This window comes from Puma concolor, chromosome C1, assembly GCF_028749965.1.
Source record: "Puma concolor isolate L17-30 chromosome C1, mPumCon1.1.hap2, whole genome shotgun sequence".
Taxonomy (NCBI): Eukaryota; Metazoa; Chordata; class Mammalia; order Carnivora; family Felidae; genus Puma; species Puma concolor.
The window spans coordinates 145,963,184-145,990,882 of NC_141674.1; the positions used below are offsets into that span (position 1 = coordinate 145,963,184).

Here is a 27,699-nt window from a genome sequence, read left to right on the forward strand (position 1 = left end):
GTTAAATCTGTTATTAGGCAATATTTGTCTTCTTTGCTTTTTTAAAAAAATTTAATTCCAGTATAGTTAACGTGCAGTGTTATATTAGTTTCAGGTGTACAATATAGTGATTCTATAATTCTATACATTCCTCACTGTTTTGTTATGATAAATATGTTTGCTTTGCTTTGGTTTTAAAGGGATGTGAATGTAGGAAAAGTCTATCTGGCTTTAAATTGTCCTACACTTTAGATTATGTTACTGTAGTATTCACATTAATGTCCTACTGTACCAAATTTGATTCCTTTCAAAGTAATTTAAACTTTAGTGTTCATTGAGGGTCTACTGCTGAAATAAAACTGGTGAACAATGTGTAAGAAGCTTAAGCCATACCTCTTAACTTGCAGTGGTGTTCTTTCTGTTGAGAAAAATGCAAATGCGTTTGCAAAATAGGAAATCTGTGTGTATTTTTAAATCATATGACATAAAAATAAATACACAGTTTCGTGTATGGAAACCAAGAAGCAGAATCTAGCCACAAGGAAAGAATAAGCCACAACAACAATAACAGATAAGCTACAAACTGGCTTATATCAAGAGCACATTTCTAGCTAACCTTTCAGGGGATGCAGGCCAAAGCAATTATTAGAAACTAATGACCACAATGGGTTCTTCTCAAAAGGGTTGTAGTGAAACACGTGTAAAACTTATCTATGGGAAGATAGTCACGTAATGGAATTGGTACTGACAGTGCTAGGTGGTCTGTATTAGGGAGACCTTTGAAAGAGAAAACAACACAAATCTGAAAGGGCAGTGATCACTTGCTAGAGATGTGATACATTTAAAATCCTTTGATGCTTGATGTATTTCTCTTAAAGTTGGGTCTGGTTACTGTGGCTTCATGGTTCCCTGTGACCTGGTTACAGTCTACTTAGTTGATGTCTCTTCCTTCCCTTCTTTTTTAGCAGTCTGTGCTTTCTTTGTCCATAACTTGTTTCCTGGTGCTTTCTGGGTTCTCCTCAGGGCATTCTGGTATGCAGATCTCTTGGCCTGCAACAGTCTTCCTCCAACTTACTTTTTTTTTTTTTTTTTTTTTTGGTAATCATCCTTCCCTGTCATATCTACCTTGGGAAGGTTCCTCACTTTCCCTGACCTCTAAATAATCAGGGTGAATGCATCAGCTTTGTGTTCCCAAAGGGCCTGGAATGGAATTTATCACACTTCAGTGAAATGTTGTGTTTAAAAACCTATTTTTTGTTAGGCTCATATATCCACTAGAGTGGAGAATGAGCCTGTTTTGCTAACCAATACCTAAACATGTGAATGAATGTATTGATGACATACCTGAAATATTTGGAGAAATGTTAAGTGACAAGTAGCAATTTTGAGAAGTTAATCTCAGGAATGAAGGCTCAGGGCCCTAAGGACGCATGCAATTTTTTTTTTTTTTTTTTTTTTTTTTTTTTTTTTTTAGTAATTACCTGTTGTAAACAGGCTTAATTGTATATTTACACTTCACCAACAACACAGGGCTGGGATAGAAGTGATAGTCAAAGGTTAATGGTAAAATTAACTAACCTAAACTCATCATTTGTTTTGTTGAAAATCTTCAGTAATACTTCCCTCCTATTTATTACTCTTACAGGGTAGATATAGTACATATTTGACTTTGAAGGGACAATGCTGGAGAAAAAGAGACCATTTGAAGCTCTGTCTCCGTTTGTTATTCTGGGTCACTTGGTAGCTTGCTACTCAGGATTCATGAATTGTTTATTGAGAGCCATGTATGTATTATTCTTAACTAATCATTAGAAGGAGCACGGATGAATAGGAAAGAGTCTTTGTCCAATGGGATATATCCAAATGTCCATAAAGAAACAGTTTAGACAACATAGCATTTTGGCCAGCAACCAGCTTTTTCTCTGAAATCTTAACCTTTGTATTTGAAAATTTTCAGAAATTTATAGGTATTTAAGGGCTTTTTCACCCTTATTTTCTTTTAACTTCTATGAAAGGGAATTTAGTGAAGTTATCGGTATTTGTAGTGTCCGTTCACGGAGTTTCACTAATTTAATGTGGGAAAACCTTTACCATTTCCACACAGATAATTTGTTACAAATTGTCACTACAATTTGCCTTCCAGACATAATGTTAAAGCTAATTTTATATCAAACTAGAAATGAATACATGTGGGTACTTTTGAATAATTGTTTCTCATTCTTCACAAGAGATTATGACAAGGATATTACGAGCTCGGTCCCAAATGCTGTAAAATGCTGTACAGTGAATCCAGAGGGCACCAGTTCTGTTCTGCGTATTTTGACCACAAACATTTTATTTTTTGAATAAAGCTACCTATATATTTGTGTGTGTGTGTGTGTGTGTGTGTGTGTAGGGGGTTATTTTCTGCAATTTCGCTTTCATTTAAAGCATATACACTGCATTTAACAGAATTTTAAACTTTATAAATTTGCATATATTTGGAGTTACTGTTTAAAACCAGCATACATGGCTTTGGGGCCTCCAGGCATCTTATACAGTTTCATGTTCAAAATCAGGTTAGAGTGTGTATATCTCCATTTCCTTTCTGTGGCTATTTATCTGAGCCTTCAAGATCCCCATTTCCCTTTCTTATTGGCGCTGTCTGTTCTCTAAGATGACAATCAAAGTCTTCATTCATTTCCAGCTAAATAAATCTGCCTTCACTTTCCAATTCTGCTGGTATGACAGAAGCGTATCTTTTATCTAATTTATATTCTCTCTGATTTGTTGAGAAAATCTAACTTTTGGAGGCAAAATGTTCTAGGCTTAGGCTTGCAATAATTTGAGGGGGGCGGTTTGCAAATTTTTTAAAAATGTTTCAATCAAGAAGTTCTCAAAAGGTGCCCATTTCTTTTGATGTGTGTTGATAAAAGCCATCACCAATTCTGTGGCTTAGTGCTATTACCTAGAAATTTCCACTGATTCTTCTAAAAAGTATTTTGACTAAATCAGCTTAACAAATGTTTTACTGAACAGGCTCCCTCATGTTAATGAGACTGTCTCTGCTTAGCCGGTATAGAGAGACTGTTACCTCTTTCCAATGATAACCCTGCTTGTGACACAATGTACAGCAGGTTCTAAATCTCTAGGAATCTCACAAGTTAGTGAGATTTGAAGAATACAGGATGGATGGAGAGAGGTAAACAAATCAAAGACAGACTTATAAAGGTTCTTTCTATAAATGTTCAGAAAATTATAAATTTTAGTTAAACACGTGCCTTTAAAATATTTTATTCTTAACTAGGATTTTATTATATTAGCTATATCTGATGCAATATATTCACTAGTGTGTATATACACAGGTGTTTTATGTTACATCTATAAGAATATGTATATACATATATACACATATTAACATGTTGTATGTTAGTATAGTCTAATAATACTTTAGATTCAAGAATATGATTTTAATGCATTTACATACTGTATCAATTTCATATTAAATAGGTGATACAAGTTTGACATTTAGTTATGCTCAAATTAAATTTTAGAAGACTAAATAAACAGCCAGAATATGATGAGTCACTACTTGAAGTCATTACTATTTATCCATTAAAAATTTATCCATTTAAAAATTATATACCACAGCTTTCACAAGATCACTGGATGTGTAGATTTCTTTGATAAGAGCCATCATATGAAAACCTTATGTGCCTGAAATTTGGACAACTGGACAGTCTACCCAAATATTTAGAATAGATAATTAAAAGCTTTAGATACCTTACTGGGACCCTCAGTGATCTCAGTCTTGATCACCTCCCAAATGCAAGGACGGCCAAGGCAGGGAAGAGTGGATTCCCAAATGCTGGGAGGGAGGAAGGTTGAGTTAGAAGTTTCCAGTATGTTAAAGATTATCAGTTTGTCAGATGAGTGAGGAGTGTTGGCATTTCTATGTGATAACTTGTCAAGACTGGTCAGGGAATTTGAAGTTATCAGTTCATTTAGTACCATTAGGGTTGAGAGATGTCAACATGAAATGGGAATAAGAACAGTAGTTAAAACTTGAACGCTTAGCTCAGGTAAAACCAGGTTATTCTGTTCCAATGTAGAAGATACAAGAGTGGGGGTGCCTGGGTGCCTCAGTTGATTAAGCGTCAGACTTCAGCTCAGGTCATGATTTCACGGTTTGTAGGTTCGAGTCCCGCATTGGGCTCTGTGCTGACAGCTCAGAGCCTGGAACCTACTTCAGATTCTTTGTCTCCCTCTCTCTCTGCCCCTCCCCTGCTCCCACTCTGTCTCTGTCTGTCTCAAAAAGAAATAAAAAATTAAAAAAAAAAAAAAGAAAGAAAAGGAAACACAAGAGTTGGGCATAGGCTTTGTACCTGAGCTGTTCTTTTGAGTGGCGATTCTTCTGGCACAGGTCGAAAATTTCTTACTACTCTCTTCTTATCCATACCTTTGGACATGTGGAATCTCATATATATATATATATGTATGTGACATACACACATACATATATATATATTTTTTTTCAAAATCAAGGAAGTTTGCTCTGTATTGCTAGGTAGATAGATTTAGGGGTAGAATATTTAGTTTGAGTTTTTCAGACCAAAGACAGTGGAAATAGATTTTTTAAACCAAGTCACTATATCAAAAAAATTATTATTCCAGGTATTCTATCTTATATACAGATGTATATAATACTTAGGTCTAAAGTAAAAAACTTAAAAAAAAATACCTCTATTTAATAGTGTATTTTCATCCACCACACTATCTTGGTTCTTTATTTGCCTCCTCGCCCTAATTGACTAGGAGTTAAAAGGATCTGATAGGACCTCAGAATAGGTATACCTAGAGCCAAAACACAAATATTATTTGGAAATGACAGTAGAGAAAGAGACACATGGTTGCTCCCTTCATATGTTCTAATAGCAGCTAGAGCTGTTAATTAAAATAAGGGGCACCTCAAGAATGTGACTGAACCTATACAGAGAATTAATCTGGGTAATTTAGGCAAAATAACAAGTTGGGTTTTTTTTTTTTTTTTCATTTTAAAGGAAGGATTTAGATTGTGTTGAAATTATTTGGTCATTGAGTCCATGTTCTCATTTCCCTTTCTAGTGTTGACATCATCTTCAAGTCAGATTGTGCTATAATAAATGAAAATAGGTAAAGGTGGCTACTCTTTTGTACCTCACTTTCTTTCTTTGATACAAGTTAGTGTTTTTGATTATGTTTCCCAAGGCCTCTCTAACTCAAATTACTATGTGTTTCTTTAATTGCACTATTCAGGCAATAAGGTTATTCAATTTACAACAGACATAATTCTTTATTTCATCAAAGCTGTTAATAAAGTACATTTTCTTTGCCTATTTTGCTCTTATATTCCTGGAAAAGAAGTAGTGAGTTATGGCTCTACTCCGACATATTTCTGTTGATTATAAGAAAGTTAAAGGCTTCCGTTAAAAACATTTTTTTAACATCACCAAATCACTGTAAGATTATAGATACCTATTTATTTAGAAAGGAGCCTAGGAAAAACCGTTTCATTAAGATGCACATCGTGTATTTCAAACACAATGTATTTAATCTGATTAGTTGGCTGAAACCCAGCCATGCTCTGTCAGCAGATCAGGAGTAAAACAATGAAGCTGTAATTAATGAAATTAATGCCAGATATAGAAACTGGAGATCTGAGGTGACATTTCGGTCATAACATATCCTTTGAGCCTAGCAGAATGGAGAGACAGTTTAGTTGGAAGTAATTGTTCTTAGTTTAATGGCACATGATTAGACGAAAATGGTTATTTTTCTCATGCTACTGGCTGCTAGGACTATAAGTTGGCAGGCATGACGGTACAAAACTGTCAGACAAATTTAATCAGAAAGTTCAGAAAATAAAAGGGTATGATTTGATTTACTATTTTTAGCTTCTCTTTCTTATGTGTCCGAGTAGAGTTTCATGGCATGTCCGTTTTCATCATGCTAACAATATGAAGTTGTTGGTCACCAGTCTTTGTAACCTCCTACATCCAATCAGTTGTCAGGTCTTGTTCGATTTGCCTCTGAAGTATCTTTTAGATCTTTCTCCACAGCCATTTGTTTGGCCATCGTCCCTTACCAGGGCTTCCCAACTGGTCTGGCTGCTTCAGTCTTGCCCTGATCAGATATTTTCTCCATAGAGCAGTCGAGATGATTTCTGCCAAACACTAGCAGGCTGTGCCACAGCCTTTGATAAAACACATCAATTACCCCTCAGCGAGTGGACTGATGCATTGTTTTCAGGTGATAAGTACAATTTCCCCTCAGTATACGACACCAAATACTCCTTACCCAATAGAGGTTTGTCAGCATGCCAAGGAAATAGAAAAGTTTAACCTTTCACTGTAAAAATAGTGTTGCATAATAAGATCTTGGTCTCAGAAAGTAGATATTAAAATATTAATAATAGTAATAGTAATCCTAGCCACCATTTATTAAGTCCACCACAAAAGACAGGAATGGAAATTATGAGGAAGAGTCCATAGTCAGGATGTCTGCCAGATGCTGTAGAAGGCTGGTTCCTGCACAGCTGTGGGGTTGGGGAGCATGAAGTCAGGTTAAGAACAGTGTTCAGTGAACAATTTGTATGGATGAGATGTGAGTACACACTTGAGGTGAAATAGGGAATCCTATAAAAGGTATGCAGAATGTGTACTTTCCTTCCAAAGTTAACAAATATTAAGGACAGATGAATTATAAAACAATATCACCAAGATTGGCAAATCTTTCTAAGGATGCATGCAGTCTAAGTCATCGAGCCCCACTTTGACTACATGTTACAGCACTTTGCAGGTGCAAATCTATCTAGTGGTGGGTGCTTCCATAATTTGGGGGGTTCTCTTTAAGATAAAAAGAATACAAAACTCTGACATCAAATTTATGAAAACGGAAAGGACCTGTGCTAGTGAAAGTCCCTGAAATGTAAGCTTTGTAAGTATCATGTTAAGCCCACTTCTAGCCATTTGAACTTTTGAATGTTTAATGTGTTTCTCTTGAAATGTAGTCTGTGTACTTTTCCCTTTCTTTTATGGCGATAGTAACATTTCTCCATTAAGATCCTACCATATTTTACCAACAGTGCTAGACTTGGATCTTACATGATAGTCCTTTAGAGTGAGTTCTACTTCTTCCACAATTTATTAGATCTTATATGCACTTAAAAGAACTGATGTCTCAAGAAAGATTAAGCAAACTGTTGAGGCAAGAAGTGGATTTAAGACAGCGTGGTAACAGCCTAAAAAATAACATTGGAGCTGTCAGCATCAGACAGAATGGAGCCCTCATAGACCATATAAGCAGTAATGATGGTTTCAAATTACAATGGGAAATCTTCTTTATATTTTGAAAGAATAATTACGTAATTTTATCTTTCTGGAAATGTTTACATTAAAGGTGTTTATGTTTGTTTGCTTGGAGAGAGGGAGGGAGAGAGAGTGGGAGCACTCGAGCAGCAGAGGGACAGAGAGAGAGAGGGACAGAGAATCCCAAGCAGGCTCCACACTGTCAGGACAGAGCCAAACTTGGGGCTCCATCTCAAGAACCATAAGATCACGACCTGAGCCATGACACTAACCAGCTGAGCCACTCAGGCACCCCTGGAAACTTTGACATTAGGTGTGGGTTTTGGAAATTAGCTTAGACTTCATACAAAACAGACCTATTTCTTGCCTCCATTCATTTTGTGGAGATAAAATATAGGTATAGCAAAATAGATGTGCCTGCTTATATGTATATGAATAGGTGAGATACTTTCTTTTTTTTTTTTTTTTAATTTTTTTTTTCAACGTTTATTTATTTTTTTGGGACAGAGAGAGACAGAGCATGAACGGGGGAGGGGCAGAGAGAGAGGGAGACACAGAATCAGAAACAGGCTCCAGGCTCCGAGCCATCAGCCCAGAGCCCGACGCGGGGCTCGAACTCACGGACCGCGAGATCGTGACCTGGCTGAAGTCGGACACTCAACCGACTGCGCCACCCAGGCGCCCCTAGGTTAGATACTTTCTAATGCAGTAAGCAGGGTGTTTGGAATATGGAAATTTGCAAACAACAAAACAGGGTGTTTGTGTGACTTCTCATTTCAACCACAAAACAATTTTTTTAAGTAAATTTTAAACGTTGTTAAAACCTCTTTATTTATGACTTCATAAATTATAATAATCAAAATTTAGAACCTGTTGGAGAAAAAGACAGATTTGGTGGCAAATTGATACATTAGTAGTCTTTCTTTTTTTTCCCTACCATATGCATCATGGTATAGAGGTCCACCTTTATGGCATAGCGAAATGGTTGAAATGTAGCATGAGGGTAGATGAGGGCTCTTGAGATGCAGAATAGTTAACTCCAAGAACAGAAGGAACCTGGCTCCATTTCTTACAAGCCAGGAGGCCATGAGCAAGTTACTTAACCTCTTAGGTACTGGCTTTTTTGTTTTAATTTACTTATTATCAGTAGACCTGATGTTTTAGAAAAGTTTTAGGCTCGGGGCGCCTGGGTGGCGCAGTCGGTTAAGCGTCCGACTTCAGCCAGGTCACGATCTCGCGGTCTGTGAGTTCGAGCCCCGCGTCGGGCTCTGGGCTGATGGCTCAGAGCCTGGAGCCTGTTTCCGATTCTGTGTCTCCCTCTCTCTCTGCCCCTCCCCCGTTCATGCTCTGTCTCTCTCTGTCCCAAAAATAAATAAACGTTGAAAAAAAAATTTAAATAAAAAAAAAAAAAAAGAAAAGTTTTAGGCTCACAGTAACATCCTGCAGCAAGTACAGAGTTCCCATACATCCCCCAGCCCTGCAGCCCAGCCGCTGCCAGCCTCACTCACCATTAACATGGAGCCCCAGTGTGGTACGTTTGTTAGAATCAATGATCAGACATCGACACATCATTATGAATCTAAGTCCATGGTTTACATCGGGGTTCACACTCTGTTGTACGTTCTAAGTTTTGACAAATGCATAATGACATGTATCTACTATTACAGTTATCATATTGAGTATTTTCACTGCCCTAAAAATCCTCAATCTGGCACCTGTTCATCCCCAAATCCTGGTAATCACTGATCTTTTTACTGTCTGCATAGTTGGATTTTCCAGAATGTTATGTAATTGGAATCATACAGTATGTAGTGTTTCAGATTGTCTTCTTTCACTTAGTAGTATGCATTTATGGTTACTTGTGTTTTTCATGGCTTAATAGCCCACTTTTTAAAATCATTGAATAATATTCCATTTATACATATATAGCAGTTTGTTTATTCATTCACCAATTAAAGGACATTTTGGTTGCTTCCACTTTTGGCAAATATGAATAAAGTTGCTATAAACATTTGTGTGCAGATTTTTGTGTGGACATAAATTTTCAGCTCATTTGGGTAAATACCAAAGAGCCCAATTGCTGAATCGTATGGTAAGAATATATTTAGTTTTGTAAGAAACGGCCAAACCGTCTTCCAGAGTGGCTGTATTATTTTGCATTCCCAGCAGCAACGAGTGAGCAGTCCTGTTTTTCTGCACCCTCACCAGCATTTGCTGTTTTTGGTGTTCCCTATTTTGGTCCTTTTTAATAGATATGTAGTGGTATCTCGTTATTATTTAAATTTTCAAATATATAATGACATGTAATATGGAGCATCTTTTCATATGATCAGTTACCACCTGTATATCTTCTTTGATGAAGGGTCTGTTCATACCTTTTCCCCATTTTTTAGGGACAGGTTAATCATCTGAAAAAGAAGATGGTAACTACTCCACAGGGATTTTGAGAATAAACTAATTCACTTAGATATTTTAACATAGACCCTAGAATATAGGTCCATTAATTATTAGATGATATTCTTACGAATTATCTACATTACTTCATAATAACATGTCTGAAACAACATTCTCCCCACTCCACTCCACCAATCAGCTTCCTTTTTTCAACGTTTATTTATTTTTGGGACAGAGAGAGACAGAGCATGAACAGGGGAGGGGCAGAGAGAGAGGGAGACACAGAATCGGAAACAGGCTCCAGGCTCTGAGCCATCAGCCCAGAGCCCGACACGGGGCTCGAACTCACGGACCGCGAGATCGTGACCTGGCTGAAGTCGGACGCTTAACCAACTGCGCCACCCAGGCGCCCCAAGCTTCCTTTTTTCATAAAAAAAATCAGTTTCTCAATTTTCTTCCTTTTCATTTGGTTTTATATATTTCTTTCTTGACTCATCCCTTAAGTGCAGACAAATTTATTTTCCATTTTTTTTCCTATGGAATTTTTTAATTAATAAATGAAACAATCTCAGAAGTAAGTTGGGTACTTCTCTGTCTCATATCTGAGATTAAATCATATATATATATATATACATATATGATTAAATATATATTTAATCATATGATTAATATAATATAATATAATATAATATGTATTTAATCATAACACAGTTCATGTATTTTTCAGGTCAATCACTGAAGTTATTACCTTGTTAATTTCTGAAATGTTTATTAGGCAGAGAATGCAACTGCATGATTAAGATTATTTCTTAATTTTTTTATTTGTTGTGAAAAAGTGATATGTCAGAGAATAAACATCACTAATTCAAAGTCTATTAAAATTGTTATTAAAAATGATAGGAATGCAGTTTCTGATTATGAATACCATGAAAACTGATACCTGTGGGTATGTATGGCCACAAGTGAAAGCGTCTTCTTTACCAATTATTAACTCTATCTCATGATTCCTATGTGGGCATCTGGCCAGAGAGCTTGATTTTCAGTATTCCAAGTGGATTAACTTGCCTTTTCTTCTTTCTGTCTTTCTTTCTTGTTTAGATCTTGGCTGTAGTGTTTGTAATATCAATAAGCCTTTGAATATTAGACATTACTATATATTTTTTTTCTTAGCATTATTTATATGATGTAAATAATTCTGTTTATAAATGAGATATAGATGTATATGTATGTATATGTATATATGTATATGTATATATGTATATGTATGTATATGTGTATATGTATACATATACATATATATATGTATATGTATGTATATGTATATATACGTATACATATACATATATATATATATATATATATATATATATATATATATATATATGATAAAATCTCCCCCAAAGATCGCCAGGTCAAGTAAGAATTTTGTCTGTATACCCTGACTCTATCTTAACAGATTGCTTATAGACAGATCGTTTTTCACTTTAACACCTGGGAGAAAATCTAAGCTGTCTTGGGAGTTGAGCTATATTTTAAGATAAACTTTAGAGAGTTCAGTTATCATTTCCTTTTTGAAAATGTCAATCTTTAGGAAGTTTCTGTTTACATCTCTTACCCTATTTGCCTCAGGATTTTTATACTGTAGCTTTTTTTTAAAGGGGTTTTCTTTTTTTAATTAAAGCAAATTAAAATACTGTCTAAAGGTGAGAAACTGCGTGGTCTAGGGAAACTTTTTTTTTTAATTCCAGTATCATTAATGTACAGTGTTATGTTAGTTTCAGGTATACATTACCATGATTCAGGAATTATATACATTGCTCTGTGCTCATCCAATAGATGCACTCTTGATCCCCTTCATTTTTTTTAGCCATCCCCCGTCCATCTCCCCTCTGATAACCACCAGTTTGTTCTCTGTATATAAGAGTCTGGGTTTCATTTGTCTTCTTTTTTCTTTGTTCATTTGTTTTGTTTCTTAAATTCTACAGGAGTTAAATCATATGGTATTTGTCTTTATCTGACTGGCTTATTTCACTTAGGATTGTACCCTGTAGATCCACCCACACTGTTGCAGATGGCAAGATTTCATTATTTTTTATGACTGAGTAATATTCCATTTTATAATATATATGCCACTTTTTTATTCATCCATCTATCAGTGGGCACTTGTATTGCTTCCATACTTTGGCTATTGTAAATAATGCTGCAATAAACATAGGAGTGCGTATTTCTTTCCAAATCATTATTATTTTTTTCGTATTCTCTGGGTAAATACCCAGTAGTGCAATTACTGGATTATATGGTAATTCTATTTTTAATTTTTTGAAGAACCTCCTTACTATTTTCTATAGTGGCTCTACCAGTTTGCAACCATGCACTAGAGTTCCTTTATGTCTACATCCTTGCCAACACTTGTTGTTTCTGGTGGTTTTGATTTTAGCTGTTCTGACACGTATGAGGTAGTACTACTCATATAATAAAAATTATACTTTTAATTTGCATTTCCTTGATTATTAGTGATGTTGATAGGGAAACATTAGTATTTTCACAGTTAAACACCTGTTTTGTCATGTCAGAAATTTAAATTATTTATTAAGACTTGTATGTTCATGCCCAAGCCAATCATTCATTTTTCTCTTAAAATACATGAGCTAAAATATCATATATTTGTAATGATTACTGTGAAGTGGCATTTTCACATCTAGAATGGAAAACAATAATAATTTCCATAAAATTATAGATATTTTATTTTTCATTTAGGTTCTATAAATAACTTAAGAACAAAAATTGGAAGGGAAATTCTCTGACTTTTCACTGTAAAGCATGGAACCATAATAACTGCTGAATTGCAAATGTTTATCCAGGCTCTGTTCTAAGCCTGCAGGCAAACAAAAAGAATTTGAATTTCTGCCAAAGAAGATGTTAAAAAATAGCTATAGTTTGATATTGAAAAAGAAGTAATAGCCTATACAAAAAGTAAGCCTCATGACTCAGGGAGAAAACAAGTTTTAGATTGTCAGGTATAAATGGATAAGGCTGCATTTTATACAGTGATCAGTTATAGTTGCATGAGGGATAGAAATTTCACCAAAAGCTTAGATTTAACTAGAGGTCAAGTACTCAAGTATATCAAAATACCAGTTAATTTAATGTGGCTTAATGGTTAAATGCAAATAAAATATAACCTCTCTAGAAAATGTATCTAGACCTACATCTATTAGTGTATATTTTCACAAAAGCTTAAGGAAAAACCTAACTGGATAACCAGATCATTGAATTTGATTTATGAGCAAGTGTATCTTCTTTGTGCAAGAATCATTCATACCTTGGTTTGTGAGCATAATTCGTTCCAGAAACATGGTTGTAATCCAAAGCACTTGTATATCAAAGCAAATTTTGGAACCATTGGCTCAGTTGTGATGTGACATTTGTGTCAGGTACTGCTCGTATTGTAAGACATTGCTCGCTTATCAAGTTAAAATTAGAAATGTTTGCTTGTCTTTCTTATGGAACACCCGCAGAACAAAGTTACTCGCCATCCAAGATTTTGCTGTATTTTATATGGTGATTATATATAATTTATTTTTATATTCTCTCCTGTCCCACCTTACTAACCAAAGTAAAAATGTCTTAGTATAATTATATCCCTTGCATTTTTGCTGGCGACCCCTTCTAGTAGATCGGGCAATCTAGTAGATTACTGACCAGTGTGGGAATGCTGTATCATAAAAAAATTGACTTCTTGGAGCACCTGAGTGGCTCAGGCGGTTAAGTGTCTGACTCTTGATCTCGGCTCAGGTCATGATCTCATGATTCATGGGATGGAGCCCCACATTGGCTCTGTGCTGACAGCACGGAGCCTGCTTGGGATCCTCTCTCTCTGCCACTCCCCAGTTTGTGCTCTCTCTCTCTCCCTCAGAATAAATACAATTTTAAAAACCAAAAAAAAAGTTGTCTTCTCCAGCACTGACATTTTTGACCTTCCTATTCTTCTTGTTCCTCCACTTCTCCTACTACCTTTCCCAAAGAATGCCTTGAGCATCTAATATCTGGCACAGTGCTGGATACTAGAGATGCCAAGGTGGATAAGAGCTCCCTTAAGAAGCTTATTCTAATCGGGGTGTCTGAGTAGCTCAGTCGGTTGAGCATCCAACTTCGGCTCAAGTCATGATCAAGTTCACGGGTTTGAGCTTTGTGTCAGGTTCTGTGCTGACAGCTCAGAGCCTGGAGTGTGCTTCGATTCTGTGACTCCCTCTCTCTCTGCCCCTCCCCACTCATGATCTCTCTCTCTCTCTCTCTCAAAAATAAATGAAGAACATTAAACATTTTTTTTAATTAAAAAAGAAGCTGATTCTAATCTAATCCATATCTGTAACTTCATTAATGGACAAAAAGGAACTGTGTCTTAAATTCAGGTGCAACTGGTTGTGTCTTTGCATCTGCTCTTTACTCACCGCAGAATTTGTCTTTCTTACGTGGTAGACAGGGACTGTATAGCAAACTACTACTCATTTTTCAAGACTAGGTTTAAACATAGAGGTTGAGTTTATCCTTCATTCCATTGCCATAACACCTTGTAATTCAGCATCTTGAAGAGTACCTGGCAGAAAGGAAATGTTTGATCAATTAATAAATGTTAAGTATTATTACTGGTTGAAGTTGATTATGTATGTCATTGAGATATTTATAGTACCTGGTGGTTGAGAAACGTGGGTGTATGTGCCTGTGCACGTGCGCTTGTGTGTATATTTCAAAGACAATACGTTAAAAGAGAAAAATTAGGAAAGATTTCATACATTGAGTGGCATTTAATTCAAGCCTTGAATATGAGGAATTATGTGAAGAGGTAGACAGATGAAAGAGGATGTTTCAAGCAGTTGAAACAGCCATGGACCAAGTAATATGCGTGGAAAACAGTAATTATTAATGAGAAAGTCATCCATCCAAAAAAATTGGAGCAGAATAGCATAGAGGTTAAAAAGGCTGACTGTGAAATTGGAGGGCTTGACATTGTGTCTCCACTACAACCATATCCTGTCATGTGACATTGGACAAGCTACTTCCCCTCCCGATACCTCAGTATTGTTATCTGTCATATGAGAAAAAGAATAGTATGGTGAAGAGAATTATAATACTCAGAAAACACTTGGGATCCAGCATGTATTGTCTACTATGTGTTGTAGTTATTGTTGAGAGTTTTTAAAGAGTTAAAACTAAAATGGACATTGAGGGCTAGCTTTTGAAGGAACTAGGAAGACATGCTGGTAGTTTGGGGTTTATTCTTTATTTTTCTTTAAATTGTATTTATTTATTGTGTTTACATATCACATAATTTAAAAGCTACTAGGCCTTGCCTCCTAATACTATCACGTTAAAGGTGAGAATTTCAGCCTATATTTTAAGATGACACAAACATTCAGCCCATAACACCATATAAAGTGGTTATGAATGCCATTTTAAAGCAAAATTGTAGGAATATCTTTTAAAAACAGGAAATAATCTAAACATTTAATTGTTTTAATTCACGTGCAACATTTTTTAAAAGCTGATCTGTTTGTTGCTTCAGACAGTATTTTAAAAAGTTTTCTTGCCTATGATTAGAGATAATGTTCTTCAAAATAATTAAATTCCAGCATTATCTGAAAAATACTCTGTTTAAGCAAGAAAATATTACATTTTCCCTTTGAAAAACATCTTTTCTGATGTCAGTCTTATGGAGTATTTTCCAACAATAATTTGGTTCCATTTTATTTAGGTCTTGAAGGTGTTTTAGAAGCTAAAATCGTATTTTAACAAGAGAAAACTATAGAATGGATAGGTTTGGTTCTGATCCTATAATTGTCAGTGCAAAGAAACATGTTTTAATAGGTACCATAAAGAGAAAGAGATGCTGTAAGAACGGAACATTTCCTCTGTTAGGTTAAGGGAATGATAATCAGTTGAAAGCGTACTGGTCAAATTCTGTAATGCTTCTGTGTGAAGTGATAGTGGAAAGCAGAAGGTAGTCCCTTGTCAACACAGCAGAGAAGTTACTTGTATTTCTACAAGGGAAGTATTTGCTACTATAAAGTTAGGCATATTTGTGCAGAATAGACCACATTGACAGACACAGACTTGACTCCATTTACATTGTGTGTACTAATAGGCCTTTCTTCTTATTGCAGATAAGTATAGACAACATGGTCTATAACAAATTAATAGAAACTAACAAGGCAAAAATTATTTCATTTGCTTTGAGTTGATTCTGAGAAATGGGTGATCACTAAAGAATTGAAATATATCTAAAGTGACGTTTTAACTAATTAAAACCCCAATAATAATGATGATTGATAATAGCTAATGATTATTACCAGGTAATGTGGGAGACCCATTAAATTGATTATATCATATTCAATTATAATAACCTAATAAATTATATATTTTATCCCTTATAACTATCCATATTTTATAGCAATTAAAGTTTAGATAATTTCAATAATATGCCTAAGATCTTACTAATACTGTGTGGTTAAAACACAGCAACCTCAAGTTCAAAGCCCGTGTTCTTTGGCTATTAATATTACCCCAATCCTCTTAAATATGTTTTTAACAGTATGACCATGAATTATCTGTCATAGTTTCTATGTGTCATTGACCCTTTTCACCTGCACTTGCATTCCTGTTTGCAAATCTACCCATCTTTGTTGTTGGTTAAAAATCTATCTTCCTTTCTTTTGTTCTTCTGGAAAGTAAGAAACCTAAACTATTGAATTCGAAACTACTAAATTTCTTATTGACACTTTATTTTCTTTTTTTTTTTAATTTTTTTTTCAACGTTTATTTATTTTTGGGACAGAGAGAGACAGAGCATGAACGGGGGAGGGGCAGAGAGAGAGGGAGACACAGAATCGGAAACAGGCTCCAGGCTCTGAGCCATCAGCCCAGAGCCTGACGCGGGGCTCGAACTCACGGACCGCGAGATCGTGACCTGGCTGAAGTCGGACGCTTAACCGACTGCGCCACCCAGGCGCCCCTTGACACTTTATTTTCTAATAAATGTATTTGGGTTTTTCTTCTTGTTTTTGTCTTTTAATCTTCTTAGGATTTTTTGACCTAGCTCAAGCGATAATAGCAAAGTGATGTCTGAGAACACATTGTAAGGCCAAGTGCTTGTAAATAATAGAGGATAATATTGGGTTGAATGCATGCCAGAAACTTCTACTCTTCTCTAAAGTGTCTGAGCAGAATATGTTGAGCTTTAAAGGGATTCCATCTATTTGAAAACTGCAGTTTCTGGAAGCAATTTATATATTCTTAATAGCTTTGCAACCTATATCCCAGAGGAGCCTGATGCCATAACCTTAGTGTTATTGAACAGTGGTGGACAGAGTGTCTTTGTTTTATAAACAAGATAAAAAAAAAACCAAAAAACAAATAACAAAATCCTAACATCATATACTGCCTCAGAAAGTTTAGAGTGTAAACTTGGGTTCAGCTCAGTACAACACAACAGAGAACAGGCAGAGAATGACAAGTATGCCTTATAGTTATTGTATCTTGGAGGATGGGTGAAATTTGGGGAGTACTTAAGGGAAGCAACAGCTACAGACTATTCAGTAATATTCAGAGCAATAATATAGGGCAGTCTAGGAAATTACTTGTGATACAGCACATGCTATACATGCTAAGTTGTAAAAACCACTGCCAATTTGGGGGAAAAAAACAAAAATGACAAATTTAATGAATAAAAACAATATATCATTTGGCTAAAATTTTCAGTTGTGGATGTATGTATATAAATGAAACTTGTAGAGTAGTCAGATGTCCTGTATTTAGGGACTCTTCTAGAAGAAAATGAGCAATATTTATTGTACATACAACTTATATATACATTACATAATTTCATTTAATCCTCTCAGTTTATCCTATGTAAAATCAAGAGAGTGGGCCTTAATTTACAGATGACGAGACTGAGGAGTAAAGAGATTTAATGGTTGTTTTCAAGTTTGCACATTAATTAGTAATGGATCAGGGATTCAAGTACATCATCAGAGCTGAGAAGAGTCAAGATAGCATGTACAATGTGCTTAGAGAGATGGTTGGCACACATAAGTTCTTATAGCAATCTTACTATTATTACCTATTATTATTACATAGCTTAATTAAAGGAGATTTTTCTCCAATTTTCCCTTTTGTATAGTGCACACATAAAAGATAGCCACTATTATAAGAGAATTCTCTCTCTCTCTCTCTCTCTGTCTCTCAGCAGATTCCATATTAAGGTTTAGATAAAGCCTCTGCTGTGCACAAGTTATTGATTATTTGATATTTTCTGTGTCACAACATCCAGACATTCCCCTTGGCCTGGTTATATTGTGTTTAACCATCTCACACACACCTTATGTAGGGGACCATTTCTAACCAGCAGAAACAACAAAGAATCGCTGAGTTAGAGGTATTCTGAAAGTTTAATTAAGGACTTATCAAATAGCAACTCCCTTGCCCATTTTCACTTTAAAAAGCTCTCAGACTTGTTATTTGAATAAGTGTTCAATTCACTTAAAGAAGAACTTAAAGGGAGAATCAGGAAGGGGACAAGTCAAAACTAAAAAGGTTAGACCGCATTGCCTCAATCATTTTAGATCAACACAGTGCTGGAATAAATTAAAAAGCAATCTATAGCTTTTCCATCTAAGAATTAGTGCAGGAAATAAATCCCCTTTTCACAAAATGTTTTTCATCTAAGGATCAAAAGTCCCAGCTATTTCCAGTAGCAGCATCTGTTGCTTTACCAGTTTCCACAGAGATGAGCTCGTGTTGATTTTCATCACATTTGTTCAAGCTTGGAATCTGGTTAAAATACGCAAACTGTCACAATGCCAGTTAAGAGTTGCAATCATATAGTACCCTGTGAATAATGCCATTCACCTGCATTTATTTTGATTCAAACAGCATTTCCAATTATGAATCTAAGCATGGGTTATTTTTAAATGACTTAAAAAAATGACTTAGAGTAAGAAACATAAGATAAAGTATTCTACAAGGAAGAATACTAATACATAATATATAATATATATATACTAATATATAATACTAATACTAAGAACACATGTTCTTAGGAAACATATTATCTTTACTTTAAATCTTTTCAGCTGAAATCTGTGTTTGGCTTTTTCAACACCATTTTGGGTTAACGTGTAAAAAGAAGTCTGTCAGTTGCGTGTTACCTTAGAACATTGTCTAAACTGCAGATTGACCATCGTAGACATTTTTCCGTTTTCCACCTTCTAATACTTTAATATCATTATTCATATGTTGACTGGATATTAATATTGTAAGTTTAAACCAGATTAAAAAACTGATGTTAGATACAAAAATACTGATTGAAAGAGATACATGCACCTTGATGTTTATAGCAGCACTATCAACCATAGCCAAATTATGGAAAGAGCCCAAATGTTCATCAATTGAGGAATGGATAAAGAAGATGTGCTAAAAATATACAATGGGATATTACTCAGCCATCAAAAAGAATGAAATCGTTCCATTTGCAATGATGTGGATGGAACCCGAGTATATTGTGCTAAGTGAAATAAGTCAGTCGGAGAAAGACACCATATGATTTCACTCATATCTGAAACTTAAGAAACGAAACCAATAAACATGAGAAAAAGAGACAGGCAAATCCAAAAACAGACTCTTCACTGTAGAGAAAAAACCGAGAGTTACTGGAGGGGACATGGGTGGGGATAGGTTAAATGGGTGATAGACATTAAGGAGGGCATATGCGTTGAGCACTGAGTGTTGTATGTAAGTGATGAATCACAAAATTCTACTGAATCCAATATTACACTCTATGTTAACTAACTAGAATTTAAATAAAAAACTAAAAAAAAATTAAAAAAACTGTAATGCTGTTGAATTGGAAATGTATGCATCTGTGTACCTATATCTAATGAAACTGTAAAAGAAGGAGCAGAGGAACAAACATGAGTCAAATGCAAATATCCTTGGTATAATTACCAAAGTATTGTCATGGTTTTAGTCACCTTGCTGCAGGCCTTTTTAATAATCCACCCCAAGCTTCTACACTCAGTCTCCTAAGCTATTGGAGATACATGGATGGAAACTAAGAAACTCTAATATTTGGAAATATGAGCAGTGTATCTTTTTCTAGATTTTAGAACATTTTGAATGTTTAATGGATCATTATTCCAAAAAGAGAATTGCTATCTGGTATCTAGCTATTTGTAAATTTAATTTCCCATACTGCTGATGTGGGGCAAACTAGTGATATGTCAAAACTCCCCACTTACGTTAATGCATTAACACTAATTTTCAGGAAGAACAGGAAATGGAAATGATTATTACTATAGAGCAGTAAACCCAGCAGTCATTATTAAGCTTTGCCTTAAATAGCAAGTGCTGTTCTGTGCACTTGTCCAAAGCTCTCAATAGCTTTATGAGATGATGCTTCTTCTCTGCTTTGTAGAAGGGAGAACTGAATCTCAGAGAGTTTCAGGTATTTTTCACATGCTACTTAGTGGCATGAGGTAAATGATATCCAAGTAACATTGAATTGACAGCCAAATTCATAATTCATATCCAACAACGAGTTCAGTCTGAAAAGAAATTAGTTTAATTTCACATAGTAGAAATAAATCTCCCCACCCTACTTTTCTGTCAAAATCCTCCACTGGCATTTGAGTAACAATGCTTATAGGTATCTTTATGTGAACAGATGCTTGAAATACCTGTTTACATTGTAGATGTCACTGTACCTTCAGCACCTTATTAGTATTCAATATCCTGTTTCCCCAAAGTGAAAATTCCATAAGATTTTATTTCTTCCATGCTTCCCCACCATTTAATTTTTTTTTTTTTTTTTTTTTTTTTTTTTACTTTTTTTCATTGACTGCTGATAACTACCCAGGAAACAGCTCAGGATAAGTAAGCATTGCAGATCAGCAATGTGGTATATTATAAAGATAAATAATGGGACAGAATGTTGATTTTTTGTTTCCTTTCCTTTCCTTTCCCAATGTAAAAAATGTCACTAAAATGGAATGAACTAAGATGGTGATAGTAACTGGATTTTGTTTCAGTGTTTACTCTTTTGTTGTTACAAGTAACTGAACAAAGTTTATGTCTGAATTTATATGTCTGAACTGTTAATATATACATCCATTTGTAATGACCAGAGGACAAACCTACAAACCTATGTTACACTGAGTTATATTTACTATATGCCCTTACTTCAGATAATTCTACCCACCATCAATTTTCAGTGGCATAATTTTTAAAAGGTAAAATGGGGCTGTGAAGGAAGTACTGTCACTTAACAGTAAATATATATTTATGATTTTTTTCTTTTATTTTCTTTTGAGAGGGAGAGAGCACATGAGCAGGGAAAAGGGGCAGGGGGTGAGAGAGAATCTTAAGCTCCACACTCAGCATGGATCCTGACATGGGGCTCAATCCCATGACCCTGGGATCATGATCTGAGCCAAAATCAAGAGTCAGATGCTCAACTGACTGAGCCACCAAGAGCCCTCTGATTTTTTTTCTTAAATTTATATTAATATCCTGGGCTGGAAAAATACATAAATTATGAGAGTGACTGCTTTGGGAGAGAAACTTAAAGGTACTTTTTTAAAACAAATACAGGGTACTTATTTATTTTATTTTTCATATCTTAATGGATAGGAACATGGATAGTTGTTGTGTATTATAATTTTTCGTGATCTTTAAACTGTTCAAAATAAAGTCAAGTAAATATATCAGGAAATACATTTTTCAATCTTTTCTGAATGATCATCTGTAAGTTTTTTTCATGAAATACAGGCTAGAAATTGAAGATACAGAATGCTACTGTGTGTATGTCTATAGTACTTACAAATTACTCTTTAAACTAATTTTGTTATCTCCATGTATAAATGTTTCTGAGGGCTATTCCTGATAAAATGTTGATTATGAAGACTGGTATTTGACCAGTATGATGTTCACCATGACAGTTAATTTGATAGATTGTTTAGAATCAGTTTCCTAACTAAAATATTAGTGACACGATGGCAGAGTAAAAAGAACAATATCAACCCCACCCCCCCAGAAATTAGAATAATACTGTGCTTTCTCTATAGCTACCTAGATCTGTGCCCAAGGAAGGTCAAGATCTATTTCTCTGAGTGCTCTATTTCTTATCTTTAAAATGGACATAAGAATATCTTCTTTTTTAAAAAATGTTTATTTTGGGGAGAGAGAGAGAGAGAGCATGGCCTGAGCAGGAGAGGAGCAGAGGTTGGGGGCGGGGGGACAGAGGATCTAGAGCGGGCTTTGTGCTGACAGCAGTGAGCCTGATGCGGGGCTTGAACTCATGAACCATGAGATCATGACCTGAGCCGAAGTCAGATGCTTAACCAACTGAGCCACCCCAGTGCCCCAAGAATATTTCTTATTAGGATGATCTTAAAGATTAGAAATAATAAACAGAGTGCACCTAACACAGTGCCTGAGATATGATAGGTATTTATTTTCTGCATTTGTTTCTTTAAGAAGGATCTGGAAAAGGATGGTATATAAGTGTAACAGCTGCTTCTTTGGTGATGCATAGCTGACAATAGTTATAAGGCAAGATTTTGTAAAGATTCCAGGAAGAAATTATCTTCAATATGGCTTTTCAATTATGTACTTATCCTTTTTCTCAGTATTGTATGTATGATTGCTCATCAAGGGAAAAGACAGAATATCCCTTTATCCAAATTACTCCAGGCTTAACCCCAATAGAAATTATTTATAAAGTGACAGAGAGAGAAGAGAAATGTAAGCAGAAAGGCTGTCATTATTTGTTTAAATTATTCTTAATTATTACAGAAATGCATTTTTTAAATTTTACACTTTACTAGCCTAAAATAGAAGTCTGATAGTACAGGTGAAAGAAGGTACTGGATTTTGCAAGTTACAAAAAGTTCTGTCTTCTGACTGAAATGAGACTGAAGTTTGATAACATGTTTTAAATGTATTCATGTACTTCTCAGTCTTCACACTTCTAATGAATATCTGAGGTTGACTGATTTAATAGTAACCCGCTCTAAATATCTGATTTACGAAGACAACACAGTTGAGTAAATAAGAGTGGCATGATGTAAATGATATCCAAGTTAACATAACATGTAAGTAGCAACATTTTATACCTGATATCCTGCATCTGGTTTTAGAGATTCCTACAGCAGGAATAAAATTTGAAACATCACATTGACACAGATTACTGATGTTAGCATGTAGATTTCTAAGACTTGAGCAAAAGTTTATGCTGGCCTGAAAGGTCCAGAAGAGTAGGACCACCATGATGACTTTTTATTAACCAAGATAAAAATATTTTCAACTTTTATTAACTTGGCAAATACTTGGGATAGTTCTCTTTGCTCTCATTTATTAAGGCATTATATGACACCTTTTACATTTTTGTACATGTTACTTTATTTACCGTGCTCACAACAGTACTGTGATGCAGGGATTTCATCCTTTACAGAAGAGGAAAGTGATACTCAATGAAGTATCTTAAGAAGTTTACACAGTGGTAAAGTTTGGATGCAAAGTTGGGTTTGTTTCATATATCACATGGCTTCTTGAGCGATAGAAATGATTTTGTGGTTTCTCCCCTTCTATCAATACATATGTTCGCATATTGATGTCATTATTACTTTTGGTTCATGGATAAAAAGCAATGAATTGTGCCTTGATATGTTGCCCCTCAAACATGTGCAGTAAAAGTGCCCTGTGGTTTTCACTGGAAGAAAGTGTATGTATCAAAGCTATTAACGTATTGAAACTTCTCACGTGTTCCATTAGTCGGTTTATTTAGATAAGAGTTCAAACGTAAATAGGAAAGCAAAATGAATCCCTTCGGTCAAACTGGCGTTGCATGTCCGCGCACTGTGCAGAACTTATCACAGGTTTTCTTTGTGCCCCATAGGGATGACTTGTCAAGCTCGAACATCTTACACTGAAGATGAAGTTCTTTGGGGCCATCGTTTTTTTCCCGTGATTTCCTTAGAAGAAGGGTTCTTTAAAGTTGATTACTCCCAGTTTCACGCAACATTTGAAGTCCCCACGCCACCTTATAGCGTGAAAGAACAGGAGGAAATGCTGCTTATGTCGTCCCCTTTGATAGCACCAGCCATTACTAACAGCAAAGAAAGACACAATTCTGTGGAATGCTTAGATGGACTCGACGACATGACTACAAAGCTTCCGTCTAAGCTGCAGAAAATTACTGGAAGAGAAGACTTTCCCAAAAAACTCTTGAGGATGAGTTCTACAACTTCAGAAAAAGCCTACAGCTTGGGAGATTTGCCCATGAAACTTCAACGAATAAGTTCAGTTCCTGGCAACTCAGAAGAAAAACTGGTATCTAAAACCACCAAGATGTTGTCTGATCCCATGAGCCAGTCAGTGGCTGATTTGCCACCAAAGCTTCAAAAAATGGCGGGAGGAGCAGCCAGGATGGAAGGGAATCTCCCAGCCAAATTAAGAAAAATGAACTCTGATCGATTCACATAACAAAACACCCCCGTAGGCATTATTTATTGTTTGATTTAGTAATAGTCCAATATTTGGCTGATGAGGTAATCCTCGAAGGAATCTGAAAGGTACATTTTTCCCCAGTCATATATGCATATTTGAGAACCCTTTCTTCCCAAGTATTGCCACTGTGCAGAAAGCAAAAGTTGTGTAAAGGGAGGACACCGTAAGAAAGTTCTTATTAACGGGCATGTATTATCACATCAAGCATGCAATAATGTGCAAATTTTGCATTTAGTTTTATGGCATGATTTATATATGGTATATTTATATTGTATATTCTGGAAAAATATATATATATATTTAAAGAGGTGGTACTCTTCACGACATTTCTAACATATGTATTAAACCAAACATGAGTGGATAGCTTTCAGGGCGATAAAACTATATATATGTGTGTGTATATATATATAGATATATATACACGTGTGTGTGTGTGTATATATATCTATATATATACACACACACACACACACACATACATACGTACATATATATCTGATAAAATTGTGATGTTTTGTTCAAAGTTGTAGTTCTTGTGCATGTTTACTTTATTAGGCTAGGAAGGCTTCTGGCATTAATTATTAATACCAAATATTTTAGCCTTAAATTATTTGTCATTTTAAAATCTGATTTAATGTTTTCTGCTGTTTAAGGTCCTGGGAGGTTATCAATTGTACTTTATATGAGGGAGTCACACAAGTCTATGCTATTTATGGCCCTGCATAAATATAACCATTATATTTAACTTATAAATTTTAGAGCATACCATCAATATGCTAAAAATTTCTTAGGATTTTTAAAAGTTGCTAGTACTAGGGGAAAATTGGTTAATTTGAGAATTGGTCCTTTTCTGGACTACTTCAAGTCTGGAAATCTGTTTTGTATATGATCTAATACAAATATGAGCTCTGAACAAATGCTGAATCATTGTAATCATCAGTAGCCAACTTATACTGAATATATCAGAATCTGCTTGAAATTACATAAGTAATGGTCCCTGTTTCAAACTGAGGCAATTGGTAACATTTTCACTCCTTTTCTGGAAGTTCTGTCATTTTAAAAACCAATAATTTATTCTTGAAGAGATACGACAATACAATGAAACAGATGATAAATATCTATGCTTAAAATATGTATGTCTAAATGAGTCTCTTTTTTAATGATGTTATCTTGTTTGTGGCATTTATTGTATCAGGACAGACCTTTTTTCCTCACCTGGGGAACCTATCCCACCCCATGCCTGTCACTGGGTTCAGGGAGAATGTTATGTATATACCTGAGAGAATTTTTAATTAGATGAATTGAAGATATTTTACCCATGTGGGCTTTTTTGTTTATTTGTTTGTTTGGTAAACAATGATTTTATTGGTGTCTTGGATGCCTGGCCTACCAAAGTAATTTTAACAGTACTATTTTTCTAACCCCAAGGTCTGATATTTATTACTCATTAGTGGAAATAAAAACTATTGCTCAGAAGAACACCTACAAAATAAAGATTTGGAATGCAGAGATTTTTATGAAAATTTATAAGTGCTCCTTATCAAAATGTCATAGATTTTCCTATAGTTTTTTTTTTTTTTTTTTTTTTTGGTGGGGGGGTGGGGGCATTGCAGTGTAAGTCTGTCCAGAATTTAGCTATTTCTCCTTATTAATATCTAAATCCTTAATGCCTGGTTTGGGCTCCCATTATTTCCCGTTTTTTTTTAGCAATCCTGTGATGATTTTCTCACTGGAAAATTATTACGTCAACAATTTTATCGTTAAATACAATAATACCTTCTGGCTACCTCTGTATCAACCAAATTCTGTAGGTGCAAACAAATCCCAGGGAACTATTACTGGCAAAATGATCAACTTTGAGCATTCATCCACTGTGCATAGAGCTAGTTGTTCTACCCCTTGATCCCATTCTCAAGGGGGTCTAGGGGGCATGAGATATTCATTATCAGTGGAAGAAACTCCATAGATCATTTAGTCCAAACACTTAAAACTAAATAGAGCCATAATTTAATTTGGAGAGTCATTCTAATTTGTCTTTGGTACCAAGGAAAACATGGACCAAAAAATGAACTCTCTGAATGTATTTCACACATTCATTCCAGAAAATTTTTGCATGTCTTTTATGTCCTAGGCCATTTTAACTCCTGGACATTTGGCTCTAAGGGGAGGTTGCTGCCCATTTGAACACTGACTATTGGTAGGAGAGTGGGGGGAGGGCGGCTGCGGAGACAGAGGGAGCACAGATAAGATGATTTCAGATACTGAAACTAACAGTTTAAGGTAAGGAAAACAGAATAACAAGATGGAAAATGGGTGCAATAAGAATTGATTATCTTAGAAGAGGTGAGCGGCTTAGGGAGGGAGTGATATATTTCAACAGAAATCCAATTGATGAGAAAAAAACCACGGTTGCCAGAATTAATTTTTCTTAGTGATGCTATTTCTTTATCTTTTCCACATATGTATGGGAAAGGTATGATTTCTGCATGTAATTGCAGTTTAGCCCGTATTGCTAAGTTGATCCGAGGTCCCAGTTTACCAGGGAGAGTTCCAGTTTCTACCTGTTGTATCTGTGTAATTAATAATAGCACTCCCTTTCACTCTTCGAGTGTCCTGATTTGGATGATACATTATATGGTGACTCTCCATTTTTGTTGAAACTAACTAAATTACGAAGTCTGATATATTTGGATAAAAATAAAAAATTGCTTTTTCTTCTCCTTTTGCTGATTTTTTTTTTTATGCTGATCATTCCAAAAAAGATCATCTCCGTTTCATCTATTTCATCCTGGAGGACTTCTTATCCAAGCGATTTCATGTAACATTTGTTCAATCTGTATATGACATATTTTCTCAGCAGTGAAAAGTTCTGCATTTTATTGACTGAATAAAAAATAAATCTCTGGTATTTCCATTTCAGGAAGTTATAAGAGCTCAAATCAAAGAGAATAAAAGTCAACTGAAGCCAGGATAATTGTCAGCCCACCAATGTAGTGACTATTGGAAAACAAAATGTAATGTATTCATTGAACTGAATAACTCTACTTAACAACTGGAAATTAGTCCCTTTTGTGGGATTTTCATGGTATAGCTCCTGTCATGGTAAAATATTTCATTCTATTTATCAAAATGATGTGAATAAAAGAAATATGATTATTTTGATAATGCTTATCCTCATTTGAAATATTCATCCTTCTCAGCAATATGTGAATACAGTTTTGTAAATATATACAAATTAAAAATAAGGATATTTTATCATTAGTTATTTTTGAAAAATTCTTATGTGCTTTTAAATTCATCCATATATGGCTTTAAATACTAAGAAATGTATTTAGTTGTCTCAGTACTAAAAAGCCCATTTGTCTACACAGGATGGGGCAAAAATGGATTATTTCTGTTGGAGGAAGAGTGAGATTATGGGGAAGGTGGCCTATCCTCTATC

At 35.1% G+C, this 27,699-nt stretch overlaps 1 protein-coding gene across 1 annotated transcript in view; it reads left to right on the forward strand.

The window, feature by feature from the left end:
• Window positions 1-27,422, forward strand: part of KCNJ3 (potassium inwardly rectifying channel subfamily J member 3) — a 154,102-nt gene extending 126,680 nt beyond the window's left edge. Inside the window, exon 3 of the mRNA XM_025928991.2 lies at window positions 23,647-27,422. Within this exon, the coding sequence (XP_025784776.2) occupies window positions 23,647-24,233 (587 nt within the window). The 3' untranslated portion in view covers window positions 24,234-27,422. The remainder of the gene's footprint in view (window positions 1-23,646) is intronic.
• The last annotated feature ends 277 nt before the right edge of the window (window positions 27,423-27,699 follow it).